General features: G+C 43.8%; 1 protein-coding gene across 1 annotated transcript in view; it reads right to left on the bottom strand.

Annotated features, from left to right (window-relative positions):
* Positions 1–15,043, bottom strand: part of dcc (DCC netrin 1 receptor) — a gene marked incomplete in the record, with an annotated part of 177,412 nt that overhangs the window by 15,330 nt on the left and 147,039 nt on the right. Inside the window, 2 exon segments of the mRNA XM_078088380.1 lie at positions 682–984; positions 7,974–8,123. Of these exon segments, the coding sequence (XP_077944506.1) occupies positions 682–984; positions 7,974–8,123 (453 nt within the window).

Raw genomic sequence — 15,043 nt, 5'->3', positions numbered from 1 at the left:
AAGATTTAGGAAAAGAGAACCGCGGTGTGTTTAAGGGATCCAACTCGCTGAGCTACGTAGTTCTGTCAGTGACGTCAGTCGGCAGCGTGAAGCTACAGTTTGTCTGAGGATGGACTACAAAGAAGCATCTCAGATGCTTCATGTTTTGTTAAAGTCGATGCAGACGACATAAAACGACCAGGTTCAAAGTGTTGCTTTTTAACAAGGAGGCATCATAAATGAGTCATGCTAACGGTTACTCACGTGATCTGTGTTTCTCCGTCATGAGCGTTATTTCTCGTGAGCGGTCAATAATACGTCACTATTTAAATATTGCCGCCGCGAGGAATTGTGGGACAGAATGTAAAGGACGCTCCAGTTGTTCCTTGGCTAAAGGAGCTACGTATGGAAGCATTGAAGCTCCTTTCCGTAGCATTAGAGAATAGAACAGCTCTTATCATGGCGCCACTTGCACTGCTGGTTTCACTCAGTTAGGAAGCAAATTTTCAAATCCATACATCAAATAATTTTCTCATAGACTCCCGTGCAATGGCTCAACCCCTACTGGCGGCTGGAGAGAATGCAAGTTAAAGGCACTCTGCCTTGTCATCCCCTCTCAGATCCCTGGTTTGCTGCTCAGACGTCCGAGTTCATGTCACGTCTCACGTCCTTTGCGTTGGGAAACAACTCTGCTGCACTCACTTGAATGCGGCATCATGGAGTTGTAGACCTTGGGGTCGATGGTGCTCATCGGCGGTGGCAGCAGCGGGTTGGTGAAGCTGCGGAGCGGATGGGTGGGCCGGACGCACGCCGTTGGGATGGTGCGACCGCCGCTGGCCTGGGCCTCCTCAGCAGCAGCCCCGGCGACTGCGGTGGGGGCCCCCGGGACGGGGCCTGGGATGTGGTCCCCGGGCGGTGCTGAGGATCCGGGGAGGAGCGGAGCAGCCTGCTGGGTCTGGGGCTGCTGCTGGAGGAGGGTGCTGATGGATGACTCCGAAGGCATCGCTGAGGGGGACATGAGAGGAGGAGCTTAGAGTGCGTCGGGATGTTAGGGACGGATTTGGGTACGAATGGGGACAGAGACAAGAGAAGGACAAAAGTCAACACATCTAGTAATTGTAAAGAGACAGTTTGAGAAATACACCAAAACACTGAATATATATATATATATATATATATATATATATATATATATATATATATATATATATATATATATATATGAAAGACTGCAGAACCTGAAAGGTGTGAATGTTTTGTCCTGAATTACTGTGATGTGGCAGTAAAATAACTATGGTGGGAATCACCGTTGCTGGAGGACGGCTGATGAGTCGAGAGTGTTTTTGGTAGGAAGTTAAATGTGATGTGACCTGCATGGACCTTCTCCTCCATGTTTCATCACCTGTGACCCTTCCACTCGTTTCATGTACACAACAAGAGGTACCAGTACTACAGCTGTAATGCTGCAGTCTCTCATTTACCTACTGACATACTCACAGCTCCATTGATCATTTCCTCACCGCAGAGCTCTGCCAGGTTCGCACTTTACTATCATCGAGTGTGAACTTTCTAGCATTTTAATAAAAGATAAATAATATTTTTTGATTTTGTCGGAGATACAAGAGTGAAGGAAAGAGCCGCAAGAAGAATCTTGTTAAAGAACAGGGGGGTTTAGAAAATGCAGCAACAGAGCCTCACATGTGACATGAGGGAGATGAAACTCCTCGTGCAGCCAGTTCGGTGGCAGCAGCCGGGGGAGCGAGCGGGTAATTACATGTGGAGTCGCTGTGCAGGTTCATCAAGCGGCCGAGAAAAGAGGAAGAAACGAGAGAAAAAGCTTAGAGAGGGAGAAAGGAACTCCCCATGGGAGAGAGAATGGGGGGGAGAGACTAAAGAGAACACCAGAGACTTCAGTTTGTTTTATTTCAAAGAGAAATGTTCTTCTCTTCTGATCTTAACTCAAAAATATTTTTTCAGTGATGTGCCCCCTGTGACGTATGTTTTCATCCAAGTGCTCCCTAACCAGCAGAAAGCACGCCTGTTATTTCTCTGGCCTTCTTTGGCTCTGGTGTTTTCAGCAGCATCGCTGCCGGGCTTCAACCACACCTCCATTGTGTGAGTTCTCAAGGCGGCAGGGATGACAGGTGATGACAGGTTGCGTCAAACCATCCTGGTATGGGGGAAGCGCAGGTTTTTTAGTATGTTTACACTTCTATTTCATTTCATATTTATTTAACCACTCTCTTAAGAGCTAAGAAAAGGAATGGAGCAAATTAAATGACGATGCATCTTAACCGATTTGACGGCATGCGCGCAATCATAAAGGGAGCTGAAAAAAGCTCACAGCACAACTTACAGTAGTGTTTCCCAAACTGCGGGGCCTGACCGTCTAGTGGGTCGCACTGGTGCCAGAGGAAATTCTTTTTATTTTATTGAAAGAACTACATTGACAACCTTCGATATTACAAAAGTAAAACGTCATCAGGAACGAGGATCCACGCTCAGCAGTGAGCGTGACTGAGAGGCCGTGACGGGTCGGCAGCCCTGTGTTGGAACGATGGTCGATGTCAGATAGCTAATACGTGAAAGGATGTGCAGTGTCAAACTCTTTATTCACAAATGTTTTAACTTGTTTTGTTTTTCACAGGTTGCACATTATTTGTATTTTCAATGCAAAACAGGTTATTTACAACTAAGGAACTATTTTCTGCCAGATATTTGTTATGGTTTGCACGGACAGAACTTTATCTGCATTGTTTAAACAATATGGTTGTAGATTTTATTTGTTTTGTCTGATGGAGAAATCAGGTTTACTTGAAAGAGAGAGAGATGTTTTTATTCCATTATTTGAAAAAGCATCTTTGGAGGAGTCACAAAATGTTGTTTCAATAAAATTCAAAATGTACAATTTGATTGGGTCCTAAAAATGTGTCTTTCTATCAAGTGGGTTGTGAAAGAAAACGCTTGAGAAGCACTGCGTTGAACTGTTTTAAGGGGACACTGAAATGAGATGCACACAACTGGTTTCTGTGTCCCCCGGATACCTTTTCCATTGTGTGGTGAGCTCCTCTATTTGCCGCGTTCTTTCTAAAAAGACGTCTCTGTGGTTGCAGGTGTTTTTTGTGCCTTTGAGACAGCCAGAGGCATTTTGTTCCGTGGTTGCCTGTTCTATCCGTACATAATAAAACATCATAACAAAGATCGCATAGGTCATATATCATATGAACTGCTTGAGGGAATGTCTTCAAATGTGGCGTTCACCTGAGGTTCATGGGTGATCTGAACCCTCAGGGTGACCATGCTTCTCAACAAAAGACAAGACGATTTTTCTGCTGAAGGAATCCGGATGTACTGTGCCGTCAATGACGATGAATATTTCCAGACCCAGATGAATAAAGTAAAAACATAAAAAAGTAATTTATTTCAATCCAGGGTCAATTTTTACCTATCATAAATCACACCGCACAGCTCTGACTTCGCCTCTGGCGATTCAAAAAGAAAAGCCAAAGCAGTATTTTCCACTCGCAATCGACCAATTTGAGATTTGTAGGTTGGATCAAGAAAGATGTCAGATCACGTAAAATAACAAAAGATCTGCTAAAGTGGTAACAAAAGGGGAGGTTGTATTCTTTTATCTTTCTTCAAAGCTTCCTAGTTACATGATGGAACATTGCATCAAAACAACTGTTTCAAGAACTGCAGCTAACTGATGCAGATGAAAAGCAACTCTGCATCTGCTTGTAAATCAACTGTCAGAATGACTGTAACATTGAAACCCTTTGCCGATACGTTGTGAAAACCTTGCTCATGGCAAACTGCACCTCAACTCCTGTGTCGATCGGTAATGGAAACATTACATAAACATAGAAACACAACCCCTTCTGCCAGCATAAGCACAATATGGGAATTCATTTTGAAGCGAACACATTAGAATACACTGCAACACTTCCCCTCCCCTAATCCACCACTTGTGTCACAGCGGTGTCATTGTGATCCGAGCATCAGGGAACATGCCTTTTAAGATGGCAACAGCACCGTGCTGTTTAATCACACTTCAGATGTTGTTTTCTCCAAGTGGTTGTGTATGAGGAGAGAGTCTGAGAGCATCAATTGGCTGGTGACTCATACTGTCTGAACGGAAAACAACAAGTGTCCTCTGTAGGGCTGTCAAAGGTATCTATGCAATTATTGTGGACGAGATTAATGCGATAAAATATGCTTTGTTTGACCCCTGAAACCCCTGCGTGCTACTGTCAGTAAGACTGGAGAGAGAGAGCTGAAGGTGGAGAGAGCTTTTTGCATTGGAAGTAAAACAAACAGAGGCGCAACATACAGCAGAGAACTGTGCAGAGGAATTCCTGCATGTGTCAAACAGAAGGGGGACGAGTGTCAAACGGACCTTACTAAACTAAACGGCCTTACTAAACGTAAGGCGGTGAGAGAAGCTAATCGTCTGTACTCTGAGAAACTTCAACAACAGTTCTCAGCAAGTGACTCTGCTTCGGTTTCCCCACCACCCCACCTTCCCCAGCCCATCAGGGGCTCACGCCTCTGTATCACCTCCCCCCACCAGCAACGACCCTCTCTATTCTGGAGAGAGACGTTAACCAGCTCTTTAAAAGACAAAACCCCCGTAAGGCAGCCGGCCTGGACTCCGTCTCCCCTCACTCCCTGAAGCATTGTGCTGACCAGCTGTCTCCGGTGTTCACTGACATCTTCAACACCTCCCTGGAGACATGCCACGTACCAGCCAGCTTCAAGGACTCCACCATCATCCCTGTTCCCAAGAAGCCTAGGATCACAGGACTCAATGACTACAGGCCCGTCCCCCTGACCTCTGTAGCGACCCAGTCTCACAGCAAAACGTGTAATAGCTGCGTTGGACCAACATGGTATTCACACGCTTTCTCCCCAAAATTGTGACAATACTACGTTTTATTTTGGCCTATTCATTTACATTGCCTTGCAACTACGTCACTAGAAACTAATAAACGGAAGGTCTTCTTCCTTCTCTGATAGAAGATTATGAAAATATAACACATATTTCTCGATAAAAATGCCATCGAAATGCATACAAATGCTGATGCTTTCTTAAAATATTGTGTTTTTCACAGATAATAGACCGACAGTCCGCCATTTTCTTTTTTTAGCTGAGGGAAAGTTGATAGTCACGTGACCTCCCAAATAAAACATTGTATTGTCACGCTTTCTCCCCAAAAGCGTGACAATACCACGTTGGTCCAACGTAGCTATTACACGTTTTGCTTTGAGACTGGGTTGTCTTTTGAACAGCTAGTCCTGTCCCACCTGAAGACCCTCACCGACCCCCTCCTGGACCCCCTGCAGTTCGCCTACAGAGCCAACAGGTCTGTAGATGATGCTGCCAACAGGCCCTCCACTACATCCTCCAGCATCTGGCAGCGTGTCATCCGCTCTGCAGGGAGGGTGATTGGCTGCAATCTGCCGTCTCTTCAGGTCTCTGAAGCGAGCTAAAAAGATGGTAGCCGACCCCTCGCACAACGGACAAAACCTGTTCGTGCCCCTTCCATCTGGCAGGAGGCTGAGGTCCATCAGGACTAAGACCTCCCGCCACACCAACAGTTTCTTCCCGTCGGCAGTCGGGCTCATCAACAGAGCCGGTCCCCCACTGACTGACTATAACATCCCACCCGTCACTTTCTTTCACACTGCACACGTCACTTTCCCTTGTCACTTTCTGTTCGCTGGTGCACTTTATTTGTAATTTTAAAATATTTTTAACTTTATTCCTTTATTTTTAAACTAACCCATAGCCTTATACTACTAACCCATAGCATTATATTTTATTTTATTCCTCGTGCACTGTTGTCTTGTCGTCTTTTGTCGTACTGTCTGCTGTTACGCACCAACCGCCAAGTCAAATTCCTTGTATGTCTGATATATTATGGCAATAAATGTTTCCTGATTCCTGACTTAAAGCACCGCTGTGCTAAGCTAGCTGCTAGCTGCTGGTGCGAGATCTTGCAAAGAGACCCAATGCAGTTTATGTGCCCCTACGGGGATTCTTTTTCTCTAGACTACTGAAATGCGATACACAACATTTGGTGGCTAATACGATTTTGTGCTGAAGGCAGCTATTTACTTACTATTTATAATTTCACTGGTTACTTATAAAAGCAAGAAGGTACTTGAGGCTGTACTTTATCTTCAATAATGTAACAGTTCGAGGGAACTTACATTATTGGACAATAAAGTACAGCCTCTCGTACCTTTTTTGCTTAATTAAAATACACGCTGTGTAAATACACAAGTGATTACTTGTTGATTTATAAGATTTAGCCTCTGGAAGAAAAACAAACTTTTAATTGCGATTAATCTAGACTAGATGAATTTTATTAGTACATTTTTTAAATTTTGACAGCAAAAATGTTTTGACAGCACTAGACACAAGACATTATATGTGTTTGTGCGCATGGATAACAATACGCTGGTTAGAGATCTCAAAGTAGATTTATTGGATTTTCTTTATTTGTAGTGTCAGCAGAAGACAACAAGCTCCTACAAAGAACTGGTTTTATGGTTTTCATAACAGTGCCAGTATTTTATTTTTACTCTCCTGCAAAGTTTACTTTTAAGCTAATCAAGTTGTACAGAACGAGTATTTCTTGATCGTTTTATTGATCGCAACCCCGAGGTGTAAAAAAAGTGGATAAAAGGGAAACATTTGAAGTGAACTGCTCACGACTCAAAGTCCCACTTCTTACTTAATGTGTCTTGCACAGATCAGACAGCATTTGGTCAAGTGTTGTGATCACTTTTTGCAAGTCAAGTCTCCCTCTCAGAAAGCATGAAATATGGACAACTCTTGCCAATTCAATGGAAACCCGACTACTTTGCACAAAATGTGGTTGCATTTGTGAAATCAGATTAGTTCAACCGCTGAATTACTTTTTGTACAGGTGGGCAGGAGGAGCTTGGGAGGAGAACCTGATGAGCGTCAGACTGTTTGTTTGTATGATCATGAGTTTAAATATCCGCACTAACTGCCTCTCAATCACTTACTCATTGCGTCCGTCTCTCTGTCACCCCCCCCCCCCCCATTCAGCTCATTGAGAGTGTGCGGTTTGCCATCGGGTCTCCCACTGTGTCGGCTAATTCAATGACTCAGAAGCTCCCCCTCGTCTCTCTACTGCTGTTAAATCAATGATACAAGCCGACCAGGAATTAGCCAATTACCGAATTATAGCTCCCCAGCATGTCGTTTAGCATTTAGCTCTGCAGCGAAATGGGCTTAAATACGACACTGAAGGAGCAGAGGAGGGGGCCGGCAGTGGACAGAAAGACAGAGCTGGAAAGATGAAGATGTTGCAGTACGAGTCCTGTCGTATTTATTAAAGGTCGACCTTTCGCCTTCGAAAAATATGCCTGCACACGTTACCAATGGAACTGACGCTTTGCCCGGCCAACCACACCAGTTAGAAATCCCTGGCCATAGAAAAATAAAAGGGCTCCCTGTGTCTGGTCATACCATCTTGGGTTGGGAGACTCAACAGTTCTACAGGATTACGGTGGTTTCAGAGAAACAGCAGTTGGTTGACTGTTAACCGGTGACTTTAAGCTGATGCGGCGGTTTCTAAAGTAATTTGCTGGCGTAGATAATGGTTGACAGCTAACAGTTAAGTTTGTATTTAAAATGATTAAAGGCTTTCAAAAGGACACCTACATGAAAAACGCAAGCAACCGTGGTCACCAGTTAACACAGTGGTTACGTAGTTGAACAAAACACCGGTGGTGTCTAGACTTGCAAGCCATCAAATGTGTTGAGAACCACTGGACTGTGAAGAAATACTTTAGTGTATGAAATCATTACGGAGTCAAACCGCTCTTTTTGAGGTTCTGTACATGCCCACATAGTGAAGTCATGAGGAAGGGAGGATTGCCCTCGGGTATCTCTGTCTCCACAGTGGTATGAGCAGTATTTTCAGAAGTATTTAGTAGCAGTAATATTGCAGTACCTGGTGTGTATCCTCTGTCCACGGTCAGGCTCGGGAAAGGCATCGGCCTCAGGCTGAACTTGTTGTGGGTAAAGCCGCAGGACGGTGAAGGCAGGATACCAGGGTACTGAGAGGAGTCCATAGCCGGCACCGGGATGGCACTGACCACCGCTGAAACAGAGGGGCCAACAGTCAGTAAACCAGGCTCCTCAAGCAGAGGGGCCAACAGCCAGTAAACCAGGCTCCTGAGGCAGAGGGGCCAACAGCCAGTAAACCAGGCTCCTGAGGCAGATGGGCCAAACAGTCAGTAAACCAGGCTCCTGAGGCAGATGGGCCAAACAGTCAGTAAACCAGGCTCCTGAGGCAGAGGGGCCAAACAGTCAGTAAACCAGGCTCCTCAAGCAGAGGGGCCAACAGTCAGTAAACCAGGCTCCTGAGGCTGAGGGGCCAAACAGTCGGTAAACCAGGCTCCTGATGCAGAGGGGCCAAACAGTCAGTAAACCAGGCTCCTGAGGCAGAGGGGCCAAACAGCCAGTAAACCAGGCTCCTGAGGCAGATGGGCCAAACAGTCAGTAAACCAGGCTCCTGATGCAGAGGGGCCAAACAGTCAGTAGACCAGGCTCCTGGGGCAGAGTGGCCAAACAGCAAAGAAACCAGGCATCTCAGTAAACTAGGCTGCACACACAGCATAAGTATATATTTCAGTAGATTAAAGACCTGATAAAACAAGGTGCATTATGGAAATCATATATAAAATCCTTTAAAATGTTCAATATTAATATCAATCCCTTCTGCTCATTGATTGGCCACATAATTTATGACAGAGATTTGATGAGCAGTAGGTAATCAAATGTATCATCTCACAGTATAAATATGTAGATAATACTACTGTGTAAGAGTTGGTCACACACACTCTTTGTGTTTGCTGTCTGGTTTTCCATTCTGTTTTCAGGTGTTTCCTGTGCGTTACATCCATTCGTCCATCCATCTCTGTCCTTTCGTCTTGTTTCTCTACCTGTTGCAACCTTCATCATCAGAGTTGGTTTTTGTCATGTCATTACCAGCATTTCGGCCTGGTCTTTTGATCTTTTTCTTTTCTTTAGTCAGTTCTTCTGTCTTCCATTTTCTAGGTTTTCTGTTTGCTATGTCTTCAGTTCTTAGTGAAAATGTGAATATTGAGTATTTCAATCCAATGGCAGACTAACTAAGTTGTTTCCTCTGAAGACAGGAGTTCATCTCACATATGTTAGAAGAAGAGTACCTTCACGACATCATGAGCTAGTGAGGCGCTACATTACGTCGCTTTGAGCTCCGGTTGTCCTCTTTCATTCCCGTCTGGGCCCTTTGTGGTGGGTGACCACTCACGTCATGTCAAACTCTTTCAATTGAATTGCAAGCGGCTGACACGAAAAACAGAGTGCTCCTCCAGCCCCATCACCCGTCTGGTTCTACTAAACCCCAATCAATACCAGTATTGATTGGAAAGTATTGACAGTTTTGAAGCAGCAAGACTGTAATCAGCAGCTTTAGAAAGTGTGTGTGTGTGTGTGTCTCTGTGTATGCTGTTTACAGTGTTTGTACTATGATCATCTAAAGAGAAGCAGGGTTTGATTACAGTAGCAGCACAACCACAGATGAGCAAGTTTGAACAATACGTTATTGAGTAAGAATACTGATGACGGTGGTGCAGTCAGCTACAGGCTACAAGCAAGCGGAGACAGATGACGAGGACATCTATGTTCCTGAATGTGGGACACAGGTGTAGATAATAAGAAAGAGAACTGAAGACATAACAGACAGAAGAAAGAAAATGGAATACAGAGGAAATGACTAAAGAAAAAGAACAAAAAAACAGGCAGAAATTAGATGACAAAAAAGACTCAAAAAGAGAAAGGAAAAGAATACCATAAATACTGATGATAGAGGTGGTAACAAGTATATACAAGCTTGATCAAAGGAGAAAGATGTCATGAATGGTTTTAACACACAGAACAGAACAAGCCGACAGCAGACACAAAGAGATCAAAGCACAAGATAAGAGGAGGCTTCCGTCGAGCAGGCGAGGGGGTGAAGAGTCCTGCTGTGCGCAGTTTCCCAAATGCACAGGTGAAAAATCATACCTGTTATTGATTTCCTGTTGGCTATGTGAAGAGTTATACTACAATCTGAAAATGAAGTGATCCCCATCCAATACGCACTGACTGTGTCCTTTCTCTGGGACTCTTCACGCCTTTGTGCTTTGTGATTTCAACCATTGAAATGTGAGCATTCTCAGCAATAGGTGCGTTTTAAATGAATATGTTAGAACAATTAATGCAATATTACTACACTGTAATTTGAGTTTTGGTTTTGTTACATTGAGCCTAAATGGTGCATTTACCAGAGAACATATGTTATATTTCTGTGATTTCGCTTTATCCCTTTTATTAAGAAAATAGAAGAAAACATCAAAGCTATTGGCGGAGGTGCAGGTAAGTATAGCTTGGCTATTGTTTTAAAATGATAGAACACCGTTTGGTGTTTGTGTTGGTTTGGGTGACGCACTCTCCAAATAACTGAAACGAACTGGCAGACCCAAATTTTGGCTTAACATCCTGAGGTTTTTTCACAAAACATAAGAGTCACTATGAGTCATTTGTTTAAGGAGATTAGTTAAAAGAACACAAGGTATATGCATTAACTATATTATCAATGGGCTGATCTATATAACAAAATAGGCTATTTATCATGATTCATATGGTGCATAAAATAGTATGCACTCCCAATGAGCCAGAATGAAAGGCTCTGTTTCCTTTCATAACCAATCAATTGTGGAAATGTGAAGATTCAACGGTGAGTTTGGCAGTTGAATCAACCTCCATTGACTTATTGACTCCTGGTCATCCCTTAATTGTATATTATGGAACATAATAATCCTTCTGTTTCTTTTAAGGTTCCCTCCTATGGGTTATCTTCTTGATACTGTAAATGGAGCGTCACAATACTGGTTGTGTTTGTGTTCATTCCTAATTTGGTATGCAAAAATATGCTTTTTATCAATTAAAAAAGGTCTATTTTTTGTATTTGTCAGTTCAGGAATGGCTTTAATTGCTGAAGAATAGCTTTACAAATTTCATTATAGCTAAATCAGAGGCCACAAAGCCATAACTGAAGTAAAAGAATGAATGAAGGCGGAATGAACGCCAAACAAAGTCTGTATCACTGGACTTTGGTAACAGAAAGCAAATAAGAAAGAGAGAAACACGGAGCAGAGTAGAGGGCAGGTCTGTGTGTTGGCAGAAGAAGCCTGAAGGCCTTTTTCTGTTTTACCGTGACCCACATATCACACACGCGTTAATGTAAACACACAGGAGGGCTCGTCACATGCTGGAGAACATGATCAGTCACCTACTGACTCGCTCTCTCCAGGAAAGAACGCCTGCCGTCTTAACCTAATTGTTTCTCTTCAGTTAGACAACTGCAGTAAACAACTCGACAGAAACACAATGCAAAGGGGAGAAAAGGAGGACACAACTAAAGTTTCAGTGGTGTCACAGCACATACACACAAATCCAAAAAGAGAGAAGGCATTAATTAAACTATAATTAACTCATGGGAGTGACGTGGAGTTAGAGGTGTTACACCGACCGGGGCTCAGGGTGGATAAATGGATATTTATTGCCAACCAAAGGGAATTTCAGGTCACTACTATAGTGGCCGACGATACAACAGAGAATGTACCACATTCTCTATTGTATCGTTTATTGTATCTATTGTATAGAACTGTTGTTCTAGACCACATGTCTTTTGTGACTTGACTTTTGTAAAGCTTCCCATCGTTTGCAAAGCAGGCTTAGTGCTACTTGTCATATTTCAACGCTTGAACAAAAAACACCAGCAGCTGAAAGCCTCGTGCATCTTATACAAATGTTAAAGGGTTCCAAGTGTGCCAGTATGAAGACACGGCGTGGCTCGAGCACTTCACTCCAGCCAGGCTTGGAACCATGGGCGATAAAGCTCCACAGTCTGGTTGTCTTGGTTCCTGAGAGTCACAGCGGGTCCTCTGGCACCTTTAGAAGATGTCTTTTGCACTGTCGTCAGTGGTTGGCGGTTATTAGTAGGAAGATTCAGGAAATCTATGCAGTTTCTTTATTTATCTCATGTTTATGTAGCAAAAGCTCTACCCACGCAACAGGAGTATTGACCAAAGCAATGTGATCTGCAATCTCGATGCTGATATAGTCTAAGCCCTTGTCCGAGGTCGTTGGTGCATAGAAAAAACATCCACCCATCCATCCATTTACAGTATGCTAATCCATAGCGCTTTCCCCAGCAAAGCTTTCCTTCCTTGGGATCCCTTAGGCATTCAAGGCCAGACATGATAAAAAAAATCCCAGCAGCATTTTGTGGATCTACTCCTGACTGGTAAGAGCAGCTTTGGGATAGCAAACTGCTGTGGATCAAGCATGTGCGTTGGCAGTAGTCTCTCCAAGCACTTTACCAAGACCAATGGCCACGTGGTTGGGGGTTGTTCAGCCCTGAATGATGGTTGTTATGGGGAAAGGCCTTATTTTGGAGTGCAACGATTGTGTTCTATTGGAAGGAGCAACTAAAGAAATGATAGAGAACTAGCAATTTAGACAGTTTAAGCCTTTGTAGCCTCACGTCCTCCTCTGGGATGGCAATTGGTTGATCATTCCCCTCCTTGATCCCATGGAGTTCATTCTGAAGCCTTTCTGTTGCACTTCAGGGCCATGCTGAGTGTGAAATAGACAATACTTTCCCGGTTTGAATATGGCCCCCCCTCCTTTTCCTCAGAGTCCTTTTGCCTGGGCTTTCCCCTCCACTCAGTAGCTGTGTCTCATTACATTTACATTACATTACAGGTCATTTCGCAAAGTCTCAAAGTCGCATCCTTGTAGCCTGCAGCCTTCAGCAGCCTTCGTAGACCTCGGCTGGTCCTCCAACAATCTGAACCGAGCGGTCTCTGAAATGGGGCGGTCTGGCCTACGGGGGGACTTGCTGCTTGCGTTATCAGCTTTACCTCCGCTGCTCCCGTTGCCTAGCAACCTGCTGAGCTTGACAATAAAAGCCTTAAAACCGATGAGTCCTCCTAACCGGCTCCTGGAGGGCTGCATCCCCCGATCGCATTCAGAGGAGCCGATGGATTGGGACACGCGAGTCGCAGCCGAGACACAGCTTATGTCTCATTTCATTGGCTGCATCCTTATGAGGACTGAGCACTGAGCGACGGATCACAAAAGACCCCAAAACCAGATGCACAAACTGTCCTGCCTGCTGCAGACACTAGCACACAATCTGGTCCAGCACAAATTCAGGGGCTTGTTCACATGATCGGGTTTGTGGGTTTCCAAGTAGTGGGCACCATCCATCACACACTGGGGTCTCTCCAGACCGACCATAGTGATTGTCCTGGGATGGATACGCCTTGTTGCACTTTCTATTTTTTTTTCCTTCTGTTTAGTTGTGTTATTTTTGTTGCTTTTTATATGGCCTCACGTGTCTGGAAATAACGCTGAATAATATATAATAATAATTACTTTTCATGCGCAAATACACTTATCACTAAGTACATGCTGTAAATACATGTTTGATACATGAGTGTAAGACATTCCATCCCATTATGCATTGATTTGCAGTGCTGCTGTTGGGACCTCACCACGTGCTTGGAACAAAAGGAGTTGGCAGTTGGGTCTTCACATGCCAACATCCTCAACAGCCTTTGGGTAAAAATCACACCAACAAGACATTATATCACACCTACGGTACATTTTTGGTCAAACTGACTTGGGTCTCAGTGGACACCACGGGGATCCCTGTGCTGCGGCTTTAGACCACGGCAGCATGTGACCCCTCTGCACCATCCCGTGCAGTTCAGTTTGCATGAAAGAATGCACGCTCAACAATGTTGCTTTTAAGAACTAAAACCTAGGAGTAGGTCTGTTGCAATATGCGATAAAATGACACATCGCACACTCGCTGAACTCGCGTGCAATCATTTTTGGTGTTGCGATATTCATTTTATATATAAATGAACGTCATCAAAATTTAAGTTGATCCTCTGTCCCTTTTGCTTGTGGAAAGGGGGGCGGGGCTTATGCAGCGCGTCACAGACACAGAGCGACACCGACAGGTGAAGAGAAGCAGTGAACCCAACTAAGCTAACTAAGCTAACATCTCACCCAAAACAACAACCATCCGCCCGTCTTTAACCTGAACTACTGTCGGTTCCTCTTTGTATTTTGAACTAAGGTATTTTTATTACTATGTTATTATATTGTCATTTTGTTATCAGTGGCATAAAATGGTTTGAAAATTGCAATAATATCGCATATCGCAATAAATGTTAGTCCAACAATCGCACAACAAGAATTTGATATGATGACAGCGCTACTTAGGAACAGTTTTACATTTACTGGTCAGACAATTGACTCTTAACCCTGACCTGCAAAAGAGAATTTTCAGAGGACGAGAAGGACACTTTGTCTTCCATTCATTTTTGAAGAATTCTTTCTCCCATCCTGAGGATAGTGTTGGGAACTGTACTTTATCAATGAAAGGACCATCACCACAATCTGCCCAGTGTGACTTTGGGTTTCTGTGTCACAAAGGAAGAGTTTCTCTATCTGACACACGCGCACGTCCACGTACAAGATGTGCTGTTTGGTAGTTTCATAGACTCCCCCCTGCTGCCACACTCTCTCTCTCTTCATGATTGTTGTTGTTGTGTTTAGATAGCAGCTCATAATTTTACAGTATTTATCGTTGATTTTAAAATAGTATTGACATAATTAGTATTGTTAGGGTGTAATAAACTGTGATAATAATGTAACCTGTGCTAGAAATCCCAAACTTAAAGGGTTGTGTAGTAATGTAAGTAAAGTAACAGCACTTTGATGACTGACGTTCATGAGAGACTTTAGTGCAGCCAGTTCTGTCCAGCTGTTCATTGTTGTGCACGTGATAACAAAGGACTTAAAATAGAGAATGCACATGAACTTTAGCTGTCTCTCTTTCTCTCTCTCTTTCTCACATTTCTTCTTCATTTCCTTCTCTCTCTTCCTTCGTCCTGCTCATCCCTCCCCCCTCTG

Source organism: Gasterosteus aculeatus, chromosome 14, assembly GCF_964276395.1.
Source record: "Gasterosteus aculeatus chromosome 14, fGasAcu3.hap1.1, whole genome shotgun sequence".
Taxonomy (NCBI): domain Eukaryota; kingdom Metazoa; phylum Chordata; class Actinopteri; order Perciformes; family Gasterosteidae; genus Gasterosteus; species Gasterosteus aculeatus.
The sequence above is the reverse complement of the archived record's forward strand: the minus strand, read 5'-3'. Positions and strand labels throughout refer to the sequence as shown.